Genomic DNA, 21,511 nt, shown 5'->3' on the forward strand with positions numbered 1-21,511 from the left:
TGTTAATATGCGGGTTAGTTTAAAAATAATAAATAATTAAAAATAATAATAATAATAAATAAATAATTAAAGTAAAAATGAAATAAATTAAATAACGATAGATTGCAATAAAAATAAATCAACGAAAAATATTACAGAAAAATGTCAAAATATATACACACAAAACGTTTAATACGGGGGTACATAAAAATTAAAAAAAAATAAAATAAATAATGATAGATTAAATTAAATTATGAAATAAACTTAGGAAAAATTAATTTATAAATATATACAATTTCTTCTTCCATTTTTCATTCCATTAAATTTAAAGTTTTACAGTTAAAAAACAGAAAGTGACCTTTATTTTACATTCAGCAATGCAAAGTGTATTTTATATAGTGTTCACTGTAATTTAACATTCAAGACCATTTAAGCATTTTAATAATACTGTAAAAAAACAAAAAAAAAAAGATAATGTCCCATTATATTAATCTACAGATTTCAACTTTTATTGAATGGTTAATATTTGTAATAAGAAAAACAATTTACTCTTTTGTGGCTTTTGCACTTAATGTAGAAAAACCCTGTAAAATAAAACACAATCATATATCGCTATATAATGTCTTTTTTTGTCTTATTATCTTATTAAATATATTTTATTATTATTATTTTTAATAAATATATAATTTATTTTCTTACTTTTGACATATCTTACTTTTTTGTCCTTATTTTTATATGTATATAAAGTTTTATCTGGTTTCATTTTTAATCTGTATACAATATCTTATTTGTCTTTTAATTTCTTTTCTTTGTTAGTTTTTTATTTTTATGTATATATTGTCTTACAAAAAAAACGATAATCTCCCATTATATTAATCTACAGATTTCAACTTTTATTGAATGGTTAATATTTGTAAAAAGAAAAACAATTTACCCTTTTGTGGCTTTTGCACTTAATGTAGAAAAACCCTGTAAAATAATACACAATCATTCTGGAAAAAAATAACTTTTTTTAATACAGTGCATTAATATAGTTTAATGTTTATGTTAGTCTTGATGATGTGGAGAGGAGTTTTCTTTCTTGGTAGCAACTCATGGACTCTTTAATCCATTTAAGCTCATCATGCTCCTTTAAATCCATCCAATCTGTTGGGTGTCTATACTTAACAGCCCTGCTCAACAAATCTGGGTCAATAGATGGAACAGTGAAGCTCCACAGTTGCTCTCCCTGCAGAGCAACATCACTAAAGATTCACATTGTTTTTTAGTGGAACATTTAGGCAATTTTTTTCTGGTTCATCTAACATCTTTTTTATGGAGGTTTAATGAAACATAACTGGACGAGAGCTTGAAGAAGTGAGAAGATTTGAGGATTTCACTGAGAAAATGGAAGTCCAAAACCAGTCAAAGGCTGATTGGAGCCAGCGTTTCTGCAATCAACCACCAGCAGAGTTTGATCCAAGTGGAAACAGTCTTCTTCTCTGCAACGAGTTGGAAAGCAGCTCCGATTCATCCTGCAGCATCTGGACAAACGCTGAGCAAGCAGGTGTCCAGAGTTATAACAACCGTTCATTTGCCATGGACGCTAGAATAAGACTCGATAGTTTAAAGTCAGGGTGTAATTCCCCCTCGCCTTGCCGTGCCACGGATGGGAAGTTGTTCAATTATAACTGTGAAAAAGATCTCTGGGACAGTGAAGAGTCGCAGGATGAAGAGTCTGCTCTGGACTCGGTGGAGCTCATCGATGTGGAGGAAGACGAGCAGGATGAAGAGAGCTGGTAGGTGACGTCACACCTTCAGGAAAACTCTCTGAGAGGAAGAAAATTATTTATTTCTTACTTGAGTCAGGGTTGGATGATGTTAAATGCAAAAAGACAGTTATTTTACAGAAATCTACTGTATTATTTACAGGGTTTTTCTTGGGGTTTTTTCTACACAAAGTGTGAATGCCATATAAAAGGAAATAAAAAAGTAAGTTATAAATATTAACACATAAATTAAAGTTGAAATCTGTAAATGAAAATAATAAATAATAATAATAAATAATAAAATATATTTAATAAGATAATAAGACAAACAAATACATTATATAGCGATAATTCAATTATATAATTTTAGAGTAAATTGTTTTTCTTATTACAAATATTAACCATTCAATAAAAGTTGAAATCTGTAGATTAATATAATGGGACATTATCGTTTTTTTGGGTGTTTTTTTTTTTTTTTTTTTTACAGTATTATTTAATTGCTTAATTGTCTTTCATGTTAAATTACAGTGAATTTTATGCAAAAATGTACAAAAAATACACATCATATTACTGGATATAAAACTAAGGCAACTTACTGTTTTCTTACAGTACAACTTTAAATTTAGTGTAAAAAAAAAACATGAGATAGAAAAAAACTGTGAAAAGTCTGGCAACAAGTTTTGCCCCATGATGTCATATTAAAATAAAATAAAAAACTTGTTATTCTACAGATTTATATATTTAATACAGATATTTAATCTACATTACCCAGAAATTACCTGGAAAATAACATACTGTTGTTTATTGTTATTTGACTGTTAGTGTTTGGCAACTTTTGCTGCAACTGCATTATTTAATGCATCCAGGCTGAACAGGTCTTTTGTTTACATCGAGCAGCACACTGAAAAAAATGTTTGTAGAAATTACAGTAAAACACTGTCAAATTGCATCAGAATTTTTACTTTTACTGTCATGAACTATAGGAAACGCACAGTTTTGCTGTAAAAATATAACATTTTCATGTAAAGTTAATGGAGATTTGCCATGATGTGTGAATGAATGACACAATTACCTTAAAAATAACGAGAATATTCAGTCTAAATTAGTTTTTGCTGATATTTAAATTTACAGTAGAAAACCCCCTCACTGTATTTTTTACGGTGAAGTTCTGGCAACCACAGCTGCCGGTAATTTACCGTGAATTTAACAGATTATTTTTTACAGTGCAGTGAGATCCGTTAATAGTGAATGAAGTATTCCTTACAGGTTGTATGAGTCTTCAAAGAAGCAGTTGTTTGTGGAGAGAAGTGATTCTGCTCTCAGATGGTGTCGACACGTTCTGGATAACCCGAGTCCTGAGACGGAGGCTGCATGCCGCTCGCTGATAAACCGGCTGGATCAGAGTCAGTAGCAGCACTGACTCACTCACTGTGCTGACAAGATTTTTGATAAGACAAGATAATGATCAACATGGTTTACCTTACACCCTCTCTCTCTCTCTCTCTGTACTGTCAGGATCAAGCTGTCACTTCTACAGAAGTCCTGCAGCTTTTCACCAGAGTCTGGGCTCCTCTGCAGACAAAACATCTACCAGCACAACACACAAAACCTCCGACAGTTCAGGTAAAATAATGAGAGCTATAGAATCCACACTGTAAAACCAACTTGTTGTTTCAACTAAAATATTTCATTGTCCATGCTGCAAAATAATTTTATGTCAAGACAACGAAGACAATGGAGTTAACTCAAATTAATCTTGCTATTTGACTCAATATTTTAAGTTAAAATGACTTTTTGCACAAATCTTTGTTGTATTGAAAAGGGAAAATGAGCTATAATAACAAACAAGCAGCACTGGGTTTTACAGTGCACTTAATGACATTTTAAAGGGTAAATTATTCTACACATAGACAACCTTTTTGTTCGTAAAAACACTGTCTTTAACTCTCTGATCACGAAGTCATTTCAAGGGTTTTTGCTCTTTCCACATTTTACTCAGTGTCCTTGTATTTCACTGCAATATATAAGTCCTGCAGCTCTGTGGAATCAGCACAATCATGGCTAGAAGTGGGACCAACCCAAAAGTGTCTGGAATAAAATGGAATTTATATATACATATTCGAAAAGAAAAATTGGGTCTGCAGTCATGGAATTTAATGTTTTTACAATAACGTGATTTTGACAGAAATATCACATTCTTAAGCTTCATTTGGTTACTTTTTCTGACAGAAACTTTTGTAACCGACGATCCATTCAAGGACTGACGGAAAGTTCAAATTTCAATGATAATGCCTGTTTTTACAGGTTCTTTCTACATTAAATGGTCTATTTTTGGCGACCTATTAAAGGGGTTCAGAGGGTTAATAGCAGATATTTTAGTAGCACCTGTTTCATATTTATTTATCTGCACAGATAACAATGATCTGAACATCTCCTATGACTCCATCACCTCAAGCTACAGACTGGAGGACATCACAGACGTCCACATTATGGCTCGTATTCAGGAAGCCAGTGAGTATGGAGAAGTGTTTTTGATTATCCACACTGCAAAAAAAAAAAGAAAAGTTGGGTGAACTCAAAATTTCAAGGCAACAAACTTCGATAAAATTTTAAGTTGGACAATTAAACTAAATATTTTAAGTTTTGTTTTTGAGTTTGCTCAACTCTGAATTTCTCTGGCACGATTGTAACCACAATTTTGAGTTAGCGTTGATACGCTAATGGCTACTCTTGTAGCTGTAACAAGCAGCGCTGCTAGCATCAGTTAGCCGCTAGCATCAGTTAGCCGCTAGCTTTCGCTAATGACCGAATTTCACAACAAAGAAATAAGAGTTATCAGAACTATTGTCCCTTGTTGTGAACCCCAACTTAAAGATATAAGTAACAACAACTCTCCAACTTGTTTTTGAGCAGACAACTGGCTTCCTTTGTTGTGCTAACTTACATTATTGCGCTAAATGTCGATAATTTATATTTCCAAGTTTTACCAACTTAAATCACTGTTTTAGGCCAAAAAGTACAAGTTGGCTTTTTTGCAGTGTACACTGCAAAAAAAGAAAAGTTGGGTGAACTCAAAATTTCAAGGCAACAAACTTCGATAAAATTTTAAGTTGGACAATTAAACTAAATATTTTAAGTTTTGTTTTTGAGTTTGCTCAACTCTGAATTCAGATTTATGTCAACTCAACTGTAAGTTTACTAATTTATAATTTTATATTATAAGATATAATAACTTTTAATCCTTACTTCTGCTAACTTCTGCAATGTGCTGAATTGGCACGATTGTAACGCCGCTATGAAATGTCAGCTAATGTTGCGACCACAATTTTGAGTTAGCATTGATACGCTAATGGCTACTCTTGTAGCTGTAACAAGCAGCGCCGCTAGCATCAGGTAGCCGCTAGCTTTCGCTAATGACCGAATTTCACAGATTTCCCGCATTTCACAACAAATAAATAAGAGTTATCAGAACTATTGTCCCTTGTTTTGAACCCCAACTTAAAGATATAAGTAACAACAACCCACAAACTTGTTTTTGAGCAGACAACTGGCTTCCTTTGTTGTGCTAACTTACATTATTGCCCTAAATGTCAGTAATTTATATTTCCAAGTTTTACCAACTTAAATCACTGTTTTAGTGCCAAAAAGTACAAGTTGGCTTTTTTGCAGTGCAGTTAATAACACCTCATATTCAATAAAGGTTGGATTGTGCTAATCTTGGTCCATATTTTTCAGGTTTGAGACAGGATTATGTTTCCACGCCTGCCTGTCGGAACTCTGGGTCACCTGGGGCGTTTCCCTCTGAGGCTCCTCCTTCTTTTTGGTGGCAGGCAGGTGTGACGCCACTGAGCTCGTCTGCTCGTCAGGCAGCAGGTAAACAGAGCTGCAACAGTCCAAAACTGGCCAGACTCCACCAGCAAGTCACCCAGTTCAAGCTGCTGAAACTCGCTCAGAATCAAGGTATTCAAAACTATTGATAAAGTTCCAACTTTTTTTTTTAATACTTTATTGCAAGGCTTCTTACTTTCACAAACATAATGAGTCATTTTGTTTTCTTTACAATATTGTACCTTGCATTTTTTTTCTCCCTTTTTTTTCAAGGTATATATTCACAAAGTAAATAACAAAATATAGGGTAAACAGACAAACATACACTACCGGTCAAAAGTTTTAGAACACCTCAATTTTCTCAGTTTTTTATTGAAATTCAAGCAGCTCAAGTCAAATGAACAGCTTGAAAGGGTACAAAGGTAAGTGGTGAACTGCCAGAGGTAAATAAAAAAAGGTAAGCTTCACCAAAACTGAAAAATAATGTACATTTCATAATTATACAAGTAGGCCTTTTTCAGGGAACAAGAAATGGGTTAACAACTTAACTCTATGGAGTCTTGGGCTATTTTGTCCATTTTTTAATTCTTTTCATGTCTTTGTAAGTCATTTTGTGTCTTTTTTTGGTCATTTTGTGTCTTTTTTTACTCCTTTAGTTCAACATAAAATGTGATTTTGAATCTTTTTTTAACTTTCAAAACACTATCATGCTCAATAAAGAATTTTAAATGTTGCAAATGTACATTAATTTCAGAGTACACTGAGACATTAAACTGCATAATTTTCAATTAAATTCTGGAAAAGTTGGTGTGTTCTAAAACTTTTGACCAGTAGTGTATATACAAGGCAAACTGGTATTCCCCAAATGAGGATCTCCAAGAAAAGGAATAAACAACAAACTCACGACACACACACAAAAAAAGATAATAATAATATAATGAGAAAATAAGCGGTAGTGCATGTATGCGTGTTCATGAATCTGTGTGTGTGTGTGTGCATGTGAGTGTTAGTGTTGGGGAGGGCAACATTTAGTTCATCTCCTTAATTTGATTAAATATTTCCACTGTTTTTACCAGCCTTTCTTTACAGTATAACTTTTTCCAAATATGTATTTGTTCCCTATGTCTTTCCATCTCTAAACTTTGTTCTGCTGTTAATACCCATGCACTTAATTTTGGTGTATTTGATTGTTTCCATGCTTTAGTCAGACAAAGTTCCAACGTAGTTTCTTTAAATATCCTCTAAATTAGCAGCTCATCAACATGACCTGCAGTTAAACCAGATATGACACTAATGTGTTCTGTAGCAGCGTCACCAGGCAGGACCAGGTCCCCTCTGAGGACCAGCCTGCGCTCCCTCCAGGCTGTAAGGAACAGCAGAAGTTTAGACACAGAAGACTGGCAACCTGCTGAGCAAAGCTCTTACCCACCAACAGGTTTGGTCATCATATTTCCATGTCTTTCTTCAGAGTAGTAGAAAGAAAACATCCAACCTACACTTAACCCCCTCTGGATCCCAAGCTGTTTCAAGGCTTTTTTTGTTGTTGCTCTTTTTACTTACTGAGGCCTTGTCTCCACATATTGATCTACATTACATCACATTACATGTCATTTAGCAGACGCTTTTGTCCAAAGCGACTTACAATAAGTGCATTCAACCTGATGGTACTAGACATAGACCACAGGAATCAAGTAAGTACATAACTTTAAGAGCTAACTGCCATTGCTAAAGGAGTGCTATATGTTAAAGAAGAAAAGAAGAAGAGAAAAAAAAGTAGCACATTTTTTTTATTTTTTATAAATATATATGTTAGGTGACCATGACTTAACCAAGGTATTGTTGGAAGATCTATTTGCATTTTTAAAACCTCTCCTGTCCTCTAATATGTCACAAAATGAAACAAGAACTTTGAACCTGGCTTAATCCAATGTTCAGATTTTTTTGGTCTGGAAATCTTTGCAAATGAGCATATAATTAATCCAAAGTGGTCCGAATTGTTTCACTCAGGTGCATCGTCTGTCCCAAAGGGGTCGAGTTGGTGGTCTCCTCCGTCACGTCCTGCAGCGGCCGTGCCCTCGGACCGGACCACCGCTGTGAAGAGACTGCTGAGGTCTCAGTCTCTCAGCCCCTGCAGGATCCCACAGCGAGCTAAAGGCTACCTGTCTGCTAACGGGAGGGTCTTTGCCTCAGCGGAGAGGTCGACCACCGTAGCATGGGGCAGAAACGTGCAACCTCAAAGGTGAAAGGTGTCACCAGTGAAGCCCTGAGAGCAACATATTAATGAGGGGGATTAAACATTAAGACATTTACACTACTGGTCAAAAGTTTTAGAACACCCCAATTTTTCCAGTTTTTTTATTGAAATTCAAGCAGTTCAAGTCAAATGAACAGCTTGAAAGGGTACAAAGGTAAGTGGTGAACTGCCAGAGGTAAATAAAAAAAGGTAAGCTTAACCAAAACTGAAAAAATTATACAAGTAGGCCTTTTTCAAGGAACAAGAAATGGGTTAACAACTTAACTCTATGGAGTCTTGTCCATTTTTTAATTCTTTTCATGTATTTGTAAGTCATTTAGTGTCTTTTTTGGTCATTTTGTGTCTTTTTTTTAGTCATTTTGTGTCTTTTTTTAGTCATTTTGTGTCTTTTTTGGTCATTTTGTGTCTTTTTTTTTGTCATTTTGTGTCTTTTTTTAGTCATTTTGTGTCTTTTGGTGTCTTTTTTTAGTCATTTTGTGTCTTTTTTTAGTCCTTTAGTCCAACATAAAATGTGATTTTTAATCTTTTTTTTACTTTCAAAACACTATCATGCTCAATAAAGAATTTTAAATGTTGCAAATGTGCATTAATTTCAGAGTACACTGAGACATTAAACTGCATCATTTTCAATTAAATTCTGGAAAAGTTGGTGTGTTCTAAAACTTTTGACCAGTTGTGTATGTCAAGTGTTATAATAAATTACTTGTACGGTTGCCTGCATAATAATGAAAATCGCTTCAGATTGAGAAAAAATATACTATTATTATTATATTATTTTCCAGAAATGTAGTGTATTATGTATAGGAGTTTTCTTTACGTTAACTACAAATGCCATAAAAAAGTAAATTACTTTTATTACAAATATTAACCATGAAATGGAAATCTGTAAATTAATATAATTATAGATTTTTTAACAGGATTATTCAATTCCTTAATGGTCTTGTATGTAAAATAAAACTTTAAATTTAATGTAAGAGAAATGTTTTTTAAAAAGTGAGGAAAAATACAATAAAGTCTGGCAGCAAAAGTTACCAAACCCTTATCGTCATATTAAAGTAAAAAATAATAAAACACTTAACTTTAGTTATCTACAGATATTTCATACAAATATTTACTGTATATTATCTGTATTTTAAAATGAATTATCTGTAAAATAACTTAACAATAAAACTTAAAATTTACTATTAAAGAAAGTGTTAAAAGAAATCTTTGAATGGTAACAAAAACTTGCCAAACACATCATATTAAAGTAAAAAAAACAACCTTTAGTTATTCTACGTATTTATTATCTGTATATTAAAAATAATTATCTGTAAAACTACGATTATGATAATTGTTTGGCAACTTTTGCTGCAGACTTTTTACTGTTTAATTAGTTTATTTTTTACATTATAGAAGAAGCATTGACAGAGGCTGGAGTTTATATTACCAGGACATACTGTGCAGTTAAAAGAAATAATGTTGTGTTGTTTCAACCAAAGCAAAAAGTAATGCGTAATGTTAAAAAACTGAATGTTGAAGTTTTAAGACCAGAGATAAATCCACCCACTGAGATACTCTTGAAATCATGACAGTGGAGAATAATCCTCTGCACTTCACCACATGTGGTTTTGTGAACTGAAACTAAATTTCATCAGCATAAAAGCTGCTTTGTGTAGATTAAAATGCTGGGTAACGCTTTATATTAAGGTCCTTGTAATAACCATTAATTAACAAGTAATAAGGCCCTTGTAAGTCCTTACAAGATGCTTATTAACATTATTGTGTGTTTATAAGCTTATATAAGTGTTAATAATGGCATTACAAACACCCATGACCCACCCATTATGTCTTTGCCATGCCTTTATTAATCTTATTTTGTTTGCTTATTGATATTAAAATATACTTTATTGCTCATATATTATAAGTTAACTATGCTTTTTGCAACTACCGGATCTAAAGCGAGAACAATGCCTTATTACTTGTTAATTAATGGTTATTAAGGACCTTATTATAAAGCGTTACCAAGTGCTGTTTTGAAAGTGGAAGTGCAGTCAAACTTGCAATATAGGTCTGTTTTCTGCAGAAGTTTTTGCAACAGGAAGTGTGCAGTTTGGCGTCATGTATGAAAAAGAGAACAGGTGACCTCTGTACGATGGAAAGTGTGCTCATCACCAAGAAACAGACGGAGGTGTGACTCATGTCTTCATTCGCTGCTTTGATTGTGTCTGCATGTCATGTAGCCTGACCCAAATAATGCATTACATTACTTTACATACATCGCAGTTTGAGGTGTTTCCAACACTTTTTTTAACCGTTTGATGCACAACATGGGTCTAAAGTGACCCGATATGTATGAGTTTTTATGTTCCTACTTTAATGTTTTCCTTAAATATTTTTTTCAAATAAAATCCCTTTTGTGTCACTACTCTTCTAATACACAAAATGACCCAAATCTATTATTTAGCTAAGTAGCTTGCTAATCTAACTATTTAGCTAACTTCTTGGCTAAGTATTTAGCTAAGTAACTTGCTAAGCTAACTACTTATCTAACTTCTTGGCTAAGTATTTAGCTAAGTAGCTTGCTAGGCTAACTCCTTAGCTTACTAGCTTAGCAAGCTATTTAGCCAAGAAGTTAGCTATGTTATAATACAAAAAACTTTTTTTCTTCATAAAGTATGAGAGGCAAAATGGAAATAATGATCAGTTGTTATCAAAAACAAGATATTTAAACAATACTTGGAATATTCCATCATAAAATAAGTTGATATCAAAAGATAGAGCACAGAAACACACAGCAAGCATTAAATAACATGGGGAATGAATCATTTTTGACCCATGTTGTGCATCAAAGGGTTAACATGCAAAGCTATTTGAACATCTTCTAAAGATCAGTTTGATCATTCAGTCATTTAGTGAGGTGGTTACTTCAGCTTTCTAGAGGTTTCTTTATAGCTCAAGTCTTGCTTAAGTAACTTTTCTCTGATAATTTATCTAAATGTGTTCCTGCATGTCACCTGACGCCACATGCTGTTTAAACTGCTTCAAACCTTTCTTTGATTCATTCAGCAAATCCATCAAGTTTCTTTTTTTTCCAACTCTCCCTTTGATCTTTTGTCTTTTTATTTTTGCCTGAATGAGATCCATTGACATGCAGCACAAATAATATGTTTCAGGGATTGTATAAATACTGAATTTGGACATAAATCAGAGGGTTATCATATAGTACAGATAATACTTTAAAACTAAAATTCTAAAATGTAGTCAAACTCATACATTTAATAGTGTATACTGGCAGGACAGTTTGGTGCTACAGTACCCTCTGCTGTTTATGATTTTTAACGTTTTATTGAGTTGTGATTATGAATTTTACACTATAGAGAATATCTACGACACTGTCATTCATAAGCTGATTCATAATACTGATATATTAGCACAGTTAAATATTAGCTTATAAGAAAATATGATGAAATAAGAAAAAAAAACTCAGGTGCACCTTATTCTATTTAAGTGTTCAAGTGAGATAATGAATCTGCAACTATTTAGATAATGAAATAATTACTTCAGCTTATTATCCGTTTAACCCTCTGAAACATACCACGTGAACATGTTTTCTATTAAAGATCGCTAAAAATACATATTTTTTCCTGTAAAAAAGGCATTATCATCAAAATGTAAAAATTTGAAGATAAGCTAAAATAAAAAAGCTATTTCATTTCAAACATCGCCAAAAATAACACGTTTGTAATAACTAGATACTGTTAAAAACATTAAATTCTGCTCCTCAGCGACACTGTGAAGACATGATTGATTCTGTTGAGACGAATGGTCACGTGACAAATATTCACTGAAAATCTTTTTACACAGAGCTGAGAGGAGAGGACAGGAGAGGTTGTAAAAATGCAAATCATTTTTTAAAACTTCTAAGTTGCGTTTAAAAAAAAAAAAAGATTAATGTAATTTTAACTGTGTTATTCTACACAAGACGTTGAGTTATTTACACCTTTCTAGCCATGATTGTGCTGATTCCAGAGCTGCAGTAGTTTAATATTGCAGTGAAACACAAGGCCAAAAAGAGAAAAATGTGAAAAGAGGGAAAAACATCCATAAACGTCTTGTTTGGGTTCAGAGGGTTAACTTATAATCTTTCATGTGTTGAGATGCTCTGAGCCTTGTGGCATGTTAGCATCTGTTAGCTAATTAGCTTCATGTGTAAATAAACTGAGCCTGTCACAAGTGGTGCGTGTCTCATTTTGATTAAATGTGTTGATGTGGAAACTGAACCGCAGTGAGCTAATCCACTCCTGAAGGTGTTTGCCTCTAGTCTGTGTATTACTATATATAATATTATATATATATAATAATAGATGGCAGGCAGGTGGGACAGCTGGAAGCTTTACATTGTGCTGCTGTAAACAGGGGCAGGAGCAAAACGTATTTTAGCCATCTAGAATTAAAATAAGATAAAAATCAGTTTACATTTTTGGAGTATCCTCTTCAAAGCCACCCCTTCTTTAACCCATTGAAGCCTGGAAAGCGGATACATTGTTTTGTAGTATTTGTATTAGCTCTCAAATACTTTTTGAATTTCATGTCTATATGCTACAGAGGCTGAAAAATCTATTATTTAGTAGAAGCGGTGACACTTCTGTTGAATTTCCAGAAAATCTTCAGGTTTTAGGGGCTTATTTTAACATCACCCAGAGGTTTTACAGCCGTTTTAGGCCTCAATGGGTTAAAAAAAACAGTAATTTTAGTGCAGCAGCCATCTACGGTAGGTAACACTTACTTCATACAACCCAGCTTCAACAAATCTGAACTACCCCTATAATAAACTAAGCTCAAAGAGAGACTCTGTGTCTGTAAATTACACAGAAGAATAAAATGTTTTAAGATCTAAAACTGCATCTCATTCCGTGTTTTTCTTTAAAGTAAAAAGCTCATCTGTTAACCTTCAATGTTAATGTTTATTCTATTTTTAAATCATGAAGTTGGATAGAAAAAGCAGAACTATTTGTGAGTGTAGAAACAAAACAAAGAACAAAACAGCTGTCGACACACTTCCATGGTACATGATATTCATTCAGCATATAAAAGGAAAACTAAAATGTACAATGTGCTGCTGTGTCTCTATACTGCAGCTACAACAGAGCACAGGAGGTTAAACATTAACCAGCATTTACAGAATAAGTATGTACAACATATTTCCTGAGAACTCTCATTTTCTCCATTTTAAAAGCGTGATTTAAAACAATGCTTTTCTTAATACTGCGGATATAAAACTAAAGAAAGGAGTGTTTGACTAGTTGTCAGAGTCCATGTCGCTGTCGCCGCCGATGGATCGGAATTCTTCGCTCTCCTCGTCTTCGCTGAGCTGGACCTGGGAGAGCACAGCCGGGCCTCTCCTCCGGGCTTCATCTTCCTCGTCTTCCTCTTCCTCTTCGCTGATGCCATAGTCTTCTCCGTTCCCCATGCTGGACGGCTGCAACTGACTCCGGCTCTCTGCTTCCTCATAGCTGCCGTAACTGAGACAGGAAAGAGGAGAGTCAGACAGGACGCCAAGAGGAGTCTTAGGGCGCTTTCACACCTATCTCGTTTGGTCCGGACTTTCTGACTTTTCAGTTTGATCCGAACCTAAATTCCAGGTGTGAAAGGCCCACACCAAAGGACCAAAGTTTGGTCCGACCAAAAGAGGTGGTCTCGGTCCGGACCAAACCAACCAAGGTCCGAACCTTTTGCAGTGTGAAAACAACTTTTTTTTATAGTTCGGACCTTCGTATCAATGACAGGAAGTTTTTTTCTTCTTCTGCTCTCGAATTACGGTACAGGAAGCTCATCTTGCGAATACCAAGCACACACAAGGACCAAATGTATACAATTTAACAGAACATGGACCTTGGTTCGGACTTTCAGGTGTGAAAACGCCCTTAAGTTATAATCCTTCAGGTGGTCATAAAATCAAATCCTGTTTTAAAACACTTTTATAAGATAATAAAGTAAATCAAAATACTTCTCATCCTGAGAGATAAGACACGAGCCTGCAAGAGCAGAATGTAATGTTTTTAAGATTTCAATTCTAAACGGTTTATTTATGGCAACATTTTAAATGAGACATGTAGAATAAAGTGATTTCGACAGAAATATCAAAATTTTAAGCTTAGTTTTGGTTACTTTTTCTAACAGAAACTTAGTGACCAATGAGTTAAAACTTTGACGATAATGACTGTTGTTACAGTTTCTTTCTGCAAGAAATGGTGTATTTTTAGCAAACATACATTGGGGTTCAGAGGGTTTAGAATCTGCATTGAGCCGTACCTGACGTTGCTGTCCTCCATGTGAGGCTCGTCAGGCCCTTCGTATGACATCATGCTCTCGTCCTGCTCCATGCCCATGCGTGCCGTCTCTTGAGCTCTACGTGGAGGCGCAGGTCGCACGTCCAACTCTCTGTCGGAGTCGCTCCCACTCTCTGACAGATGTATAGCTGCAGGGGACACACAACAAATGTAACACACAACTCAAAAGATCATCAATTTGTGGTACCTATATTACACTTGTCTGTGAATAGCTGTATGTTTTATTTTGTCTTGTATTATGTTAGAACTCTATTTGCCTTTAGTCAGGCGGCTTAGCCAAATAAAGCACCAATTTTTTTCCACATACTCTCTATCACCATAGGTTTCAATTTTTGGTAGGAGCCACTTCATCAAGATTGCGGATCAGAGATAGCAGCCATATAAAGTCTATGAGAAATGTTATATCTTCCAAGCCACTTAGAAGGTCAATCTTGGTGTCAAAATCTACATTTTCTGGGTCCAGGAATCATTTAAAGCTATTGAGAATATCACTAGATGATTTTTTGATCAAATATATATGTTCATTTTCATCCAGACTGGTAGGCAACTCGCTTCAAGTGCTGCAGCAGGGAATCCTGAGTTGAAAATGTTTGGAATCTATGTTCACGGCAGAGTGCAGATTAGCTGTCATGTACGCTGCAAAATAAAATCAAGGGAACACTTTCATCTCATGTCAGATCTTGATCAACACATTATTAACAGTGAGTCATCTAGTGATATTCTCAATAGCTTGAATTGATTCCTTGACCCAGAAAATGTATATTTTGACCCCAAGATTGACCTTCTAAGTGGCTTGAAAGATACATTGGTTCTCATAGACTTTATATGGCTGCCATCTCCGATCCACAATCTTGATGAAGTGGCTCCTACCAAAAATTGAAACCTATAGTGATGTAGAGCATGTGGAAAAAATGTGGTGCTTTTGTCCAGCGTGTCCCCTTTCTCCTCAGATCTGGTACTAAGCCGCCTGACTACTTTATTTATTCATTTTTAATTTATAAGCACCAAGAGGACTGCCATCCAATTTGGTTGTATTTTTGTGCAATGAAAATAAAGAATTCTATTCTATTCTATTCTATTCAGACAAAACTCCAATTATAGACATTTTATAACCTGAATATTTGCAGCACAATGCTGCTGTGGTATTGCACTCATGCTTATTTTCTATTTCTATATTGCTTTAAACTTTAGTACAGCTGTGACGTTTCCTTGCAGGTGGACTCACTGGAGAAAGGGTTGTCTCCCTCCTCCTCGCTGGCGTCGTCCTCTCCGTCAGACATGAGCAGGTCCTGGTACAGCACGCTGGCTTGAGCTGGGCGATTAGACAGTCCGTCATCTTCCTCCTCCTCTTCCTCTTCTTCGTGGTCGTGCAACCGTCTGCGTGGCGGCAGCAGCATGTCCTCTTCGTCATCTTCGTCCTCCAGATCTCCATCTGCATCCTCTGCCTGAAAAACAACAACAACAACAAAAATCTATGACGTAAGCACGCTGAACTGTAAGTAAGTAAGTAAAATAATTACCTATCAAGAACAATAAATATATATATTTTTTAAGCCGTACAGTTAAACACTGCATAATAATTTTGGTATGACAGAAATAAAAATAAATGAAGGTCTGGAAACCAAACAATTGTAACTCCCAAAACACTGTCAGAATTAAAAAAGAACAACTCTAAATTATTTGATGATTAAAAAAACAACAACCCTGTATGTTTAGTATATGTGTGTTTATATAATTATTATTGTTATTATTTTTTTCCTTTTCCGTCTGTTGTTTAAAAAAGGGGGAGGGGGGCTTGCCTGTGTCATTTTTTGACTGCCAATAAAACTGTATATATGACAAAAATTCAACTCAACCAGGACACATACGAACTATAATTTTGAGGGGAAAAAAAGGAAAATGATATACAGCATTTATACTTAAAGTTTGTTAACCCATTGAAGCCTGGAAAGCGGATACGTTGTTTTGTAGTATTTGTATAAGCTCTCAAATACTTTTTGAATATCATTTCTATCTGCTACAGAGGCTGAAAAATCTATTATTTAGTAGGAAGAGTTGACACTTTTTTCCCCAGAATTTTTCCAGAATTTCCAGAAAATTAGAGGCTTATTTTAAAATCGCCCAGCGGTTTTTCAGGCCTCAATGGGTTAAATGGGAACGTTTGCAAGCTTGTACATTTTGTGTAAAAAATGTACAGCAGTGGTGACCTTGTATTAACTACATGAGCTTCTATTAAATCTGTCTTTCTTACAGGAGCAGGAGTTTTGGGTTTGCCATCATCTTCCTCCTCAAAACCTTCAATGTCCACATCTGACTCTTCCTCACCGGGTCTTCTGCCGTGACGACCCTGAACGGCAGGATGATAAAAGTCTGAGATGTCTTCTCAAAAAGCCAAGAACCAAAATAACGACACTCATTTAATGCTGCAATGTCATCTGTAATGTTCAACTTTAACATGAGTCACAAAAGCCTCAGATAAAGCAGGGCACGAGGATAATTTGAGGAGAGGTGGCATGTGGTTGTGAGCTAGGCCTGGGCCGATAATCAATAAATCAATTAATCGCACGATAAATTAAATGAACTCAATAATTTTGCCGGCCTCGATATATCGCCATGTGCGATATATATATATCGATATATATGTTTGTTTTCCTCGTCTGTTGCCTCCAAGCAGGCTGGATGACAAGAGGGTTCACTCTGTGCTCGCGAAAAAAACGCGAGGAAAAAAGATGATTGCAAAGCCAAATGCCACAGCCCCGGTGTGGGAATATGTCGGTTTCAAACCGAATGAAAAAGGTGAGCCCATCAACACACGGACCAGCCTGTATGCCCAATTTGTTCAAAAGTGGTGGCAACAAAAAAAGCCACCACAACAAACTTGCATGCCCATCTAAAGCAGAACCACCCGACCCAGTTTTCCCAGCTGGGGAAAAAAACTGCACCTGGAGATGCAGAACCTTCGTCCCGACAGTCAACACTGGTCGACAAAGTCAATATAAACGCTGTGCGCTCACAGAAAGTGGAGTTTGCTACATCATACAAAATAAATGCTGCCCTTTAAAAAAAATAAAAAAATAAAAAAATGTTTGTTTTATTTATTTAGGATATTTAAACGTTCTTAAAATTACAATTACAATGGTAAAAAACACTGAGAAATAAAAGTGTATTGTATTTGAAAGGGTGTGCATTATTATGATATATTATCATGTTGACAATAATATCGTTTATTGGCAATAATTTGTGGGACAATATATCGTCCAGCAAAATTTGTTATCGTCCCAGGCCTATTGTGAGCCTTATTTCTGTCTCTCTCCATACCTGCCCCCCTCTCTTCTCTGGAGTAACCACTAGAGGTCCCTCAGAGAAAAGGTTGCCGGTCTCTCTGGGCAGACTCCCTGAAGGCCCGCTGTCAAACAGATCAGCAGGCTGGCCAACACCACACACAGCGACACACACACACACACAAACGGGAGAGACAGGACAAGACGGAGGCAGCAGAGGAGAAAAACAAGGTTGGGGAAAAAAAGGAGACACTACAGTGAAGAATCTAGATTGTAGAGTGGAAAGTGTGAAAGAGTTAGTGCAGAAAACGAGTGAAGAGATATAAGGACGAGGAGAACTACAAGGAATGGCAAGGAGACTACAGCACGTAGAAAAGTACCTGAAGTGGCACGTTATAAACATCTGGAGGACTGAAGTCTATTGTCAATGAGACAAGATACCCAGGAAACCAACAAAACCAAGAAAATTAACAAAAACTGGGCCCCGGCTGCTCCCCTACCTGCGGCGTGTATGGCCCCGGGGTCATTGGATCCAGACACTCCAAGTCTGCAGCATCGAGAGCCGCCTCTTTGGCCGTCGAGATGTCCTTCTCCAGCTGCGTCAGGTGCTCATCATACTGCAAAAACAGGTCATTATTACAACACGGATTAACGGTTTTCCTGCTCATAAAATACACTTTATCATAGTCTTAATAATACCTAAACACTGTGGTGAATAATGCAGAAATGTACCAGTAATTAAAATTGTGAGATACACTACCGGTCAAAAGTTTTAGAACACACCAACTTTTCCAGAATTTAATTGAAAATGATGCAGTTTAATGTCTCAGTGTACTCTGAAATGAATGCACATTTGCAACATTTAAAATTCTTTATTGAGCATGATAGTGTTTTGAAAGTAAAAAAAAGATTCAAAATCACATTTTATGTTGGACTAAAGGACTAAAAAAAGACACAAAATGACTAAAAAAAGACACCAAAAGACACAAAATGACTAAAAAAAGACACAAAAATGACCAAAAAAGACATAAAATGACTTACAAAGACATGAAAAGAATTAAAAAATGGACAAGACTCCATAGAGTTAAGTTGTTGACCCATTTCTTGTTCCCTGAAAAAGGCCTACTTGTATAATTCTGAAATGTACATTATTTTTCAGTTTTGGTTAACCATACCTTTTTTTATTTACCTCTGGCAGTTCACCACTTACCTTTGTACCCTTTCAAGCTGTTCATTTGACTTGAACTGCTTGAATTTCAATAAAAAACTGGAAAAATTGGGGTGTTCTAAAACTTTTGACCGGTAGTGTATTTTTTAAATAAATCTACACTTTTCCCATATTGCAAACATTTTCTAAAATACTAAGGCGTTTGAAAATCAGGAGGGATGACTAATTCTAAAATGGAGAAGGTTTATTTTATTTAAAAAACCTGAAAACAGCCATTGCACAGTAGTGCTCCGTCAGCTGGTGCAGGGTAAGTACAATGAATAAAAGGACACGTTTTATTTTGTATTTACATTGTTCCCTGCATTTCTTTGCAGCTGTTCTGATGATATGGTAAAGCCCAGCCAAATGAAACTATCTTCATAAATACTCAGTGAATTTGCTATTAAAAGGGCAAATTAAAACTCTAAGAGTCAACATACCTCTGACAGGGTCTGCTTGCACACGCTGATGATGTCCAGGGCCGTCTTGGTGTAAGGACTCTCTGGGCCTGTGAAAGACACTCGGAGGGTTAACTGAGCTTCACACATCTTTCCTTAATGCCCTGGAGTCACACCACTTCTTCATGACCTCACAACATCAAAATGAAGCAGCGTGTTGCCCTGCTGTCAGCTTCCCTCTAAAGCAGTAGTTCTCAACCTTTTTGAGTCGCGACCCCCGCTCACTGAACACAATCTCACAGTTCAGTCATACAAAAAAGACACAAAATGACCAAAAAAAGACACAAATTGACCAGAAAAGACACAAAATGACCAAAAAAGACACAAAATTACCGAAAAAGACACAAAATTACCCCAAAAAAACCATTAAATGACCAAAAAAGACACAAAATTACCCCAAAAAAAACATTAAATGACCAAAAAAAAGACACAAATTGACCACAAAATGACCAAAAAAGACACAAAATTACCAAAAGACAAAAAAAGACATAAAATGACCAGAAAAGAAACAAAATTACCAAAAAAAGACACAAAAAAGACACAAATTGACCACAAAATTACCAAAAAGACACAAAATGACTAAAACACATTAACACATGAACACTTTAACACATTGGAGACAGAGCTGACTTCTAAAATGATTTGGCGACCCCCAGAAATCATCTCGCGACCCCAATTGGGGTCCCGACCCCCAGGTTGAGAATAGCTGCTCTAAAGAACTGGCTTGAAACTCCATGCCAGTTTTTGATGATGATAGGCCAAGTAAAACCGTAGCTATGGTCAAATATATTTAGTAAAAACATATAACTAGATGTTCTCGTCATTGGACCTCGTCTATGTTATATTTGCAACCTGTGTTCACATTTGCAACATTTAAAATTATTGATTGAGCATGACTGTGTTTTGAAAGTACAAAAACCCATCATTTTCAAAACCAGATTTTATGTTTTTTGGGTGTTTTTTTGTGTTAAAAATGTCGATCCAGTAAGTCAAAGTGAAAAAAACTATACCAACATGTCATGGTAAACATATTTTTAAGTGGAATATACAGGCAGAATGAAAAGTATTCAAAAACGGATAAAATAGGCCAAAACTACGACTATTACTACTACTGCTGAAAATAAAAATGTTAACACATTTACCATTGTACTTGATGCTGTTGGCATGGATGAGACTGACATCTGACAGGAAAGCATCTCTGTTCTGGTATTTGTGTTTGGAGATGTTCTGTAGAACAATGAAACACAGAAACACGAAGAGGAACAGTTTCTGTTAGATTTAATCACATTTCTGGTATTAAAGAATATCAAATGAGTATATTTCTTTCAAGGTTGACTACTTGTGTGACTCTCACCTTGCGGATGCTCTCCAGGTCCATGGGGCTAACAATCACCTTATAATAATCAGGGACAAACTTCTTGTTGACAGGATGGTGAAACGGCCATGACTGGTGGAGGAAGAAATGAGATCATCAACTTATTCTGCAGGTGAACTGATTAGTGCTCTAAAATTGTTTCAAACCCTCCGAAGCCCACAACCCACCAGAAGATTTATCAAAGCAAGAAAGCGTAAACTCACAAATTATCACAGGATTTTTATCCTTAGTTTCTTTTGTTCAGACAAGGGAAAGTTTTTTTTAATTTTAATTTATTTATTTTTAATTTTAATTTAATTAATTAATTTTATTTTATTTATTTATTTATTTATTTATTTATTTATATTTTTATTTTTATTTTTATTTTTATTTTTATTTTTATTTTTATTTTTATTTTTATTTTATTTTATTTTTCTCTTCCTGTCTGTTTTTGGTGTCTGTCTCGGTTGTTTGTAAGTGTCTGTGCTATATGTTGAAAAATTAAAAATTAAATAAATACTTTAATAAAAAAAAAAAAAGGGAAAGTAGGAGATGTTTTTTTTTACCTGACATGTTTGACTGACAACTTCAGTCTTCTTCAGAGGTGTCAGCTGATCGCTGTGACGTATCTTTTGTGGAGTTCCTCATAAGATACGTCACAGCGATCAGCTGACACCTCTGAAGAAGACTGAAGTTGTCAGTCGAAACATGTCAGGTAAAAAAAAAAAACCTCTCCTACTTTCCCTTTTCTGAACAAAAGAAACTAAGGATAATATTCAGAAGTAGACAAAATGAATTTGCTGGAAGTATCATAGGATTTTCAAATTTCTGACCTTAAAAAACCCACTTCTGTCAGGAAAAAAACCCCACATATTAGCTTATAATAGTCATTATTCACTGGGTGGGCGGGAAGGGGGGACGGTCAGGGAGGGTGTTATTATTTATTTATTTATTTATTTTAATATATGTATTTGTTTACATATTTTTGTATACTTTTTAGATTTTTCTCCCATTCATTGTTTTTCATTTATTTATTGCTTATTTGTAGGACACCTTTGTTACTTATAATG

At 35.1% G+C, this 21,511-nt stretch overlaps 2 protein-coding genes across 5 annotated transcripts in view; one reads left to right on the forward strand and one right to left on the reverse strand.

The window, feature by feature from the left end:
* Positions 1-1,365: 1,365 nt before the first annotated feature.
* On the forward strand, positions 1,366-8,085 carry LOC131986946 (SLAIN motif-containing protein-like). Its single transcript, XM_059352087.1, has 7 exons — positions 1,366-1,757; positions 2,982-3,130; positions 3,243-3,350; positions 4,140-4,238; positions 5,463-5,687; positions 6,862-6,990; positions 7,563-8,085. The coding sequence occupies exons 1-7, from the start codon at positions 1,366-1,368 to the stop codon at positions 7,796-7,798; spliced, it is 1,338 nt and encodes a 445-aa protein (XP_059208070.1). The 3' UTR covers positions 7,799-8,085.
* Positions 8,086-12,849: 4,764 nt separating this feature from the next.
* The window catches only part of taf1 (TAF1 RNA polymerase II, TATA box binding protein (TBP)-associated factor), a 34,169-nt gene continuing 25,507 nt past the window's right edge, over positions 12,850-21,511 (reverse strand). For 2 of the 4 annotated variants that reach the window (XM_059351674.1, XM_059351673.1), the window contains exons 33-40: positions 20,442-20,534; positions 20,230-20,314; positions 19,070-19,137; positions 17,923-18,039; positions 16,393-16,488; positions 15,367-15,586; positions 14,104-14,269; positions 12,850-13,313 (exon numbers count right to left, since the gene is read on the reverse strand). In XM_059351674.1, the coding sequence (XP_059207657.1) occupies positions 13,091-13,313; positions 14,104-14,269; positions 15,367-15,586; positions 16,393-16,488; positions 17,923-18,039; positions 19,070-19,137; positions 20,230-20,314; positions 20,442-20,534 (1,068 nt within the window). In that variant the 3' untranslated portion in view covers positions 12,850-13,090. Of the gene's footprint in view, positions 13,314-14,103; positions 14,270-15,366; positions 15,587-16,392; positions 16,489-17,459; positions 17,568-17,922; positions 18,040-19,069; positions 19,138-20,229; positions 20,315-20,441; positions 20,535-21,511 lie in introns of all 4 variants that reach the window. The other 2 variants (XM_059351672.1, XM_059351675.1) reach the window with 2 other exon arrangements.

This window comes from Centropristis striata, chromosome 15 (assembly GCF_030273125.1).
Source record: "Centropristis striata isolate RG_2023a ecotype Rhode Island chromosome 15, C.striata_1.0, whole genome shotgun sequence".
NCBI lineage: Eukaryota > Metazoa > Chordata > Actinopteri > Perciformes > Serranidae > Centropristis > Centropristis striata.

Bases quoted from the DNA above. Each gene is read 5' to 3' on its own strand.
- LOC131986946 (XM_059352087.1), top strand. From the start codon at position 1,366: ATGGAAGTCCAAAACCAGTCAAAGGCTGATTGGAGCCAGCGTTTCTGC. The intron at 1,758-2,981 runs GTAGGTGACGTC...TAGTGAATGAAG, and splicing joins GAGCAGGATGAAGAGAGCTG to TATTCCTTACAGGTTGTATG. The intron at 5,688-6,861 runs GTATTCAAAACT...TGTGTTCTGTAG, and splicing joins GAAACTCGCTCAGAATCAAG to CAGCGTCACCAGGCAGGACC.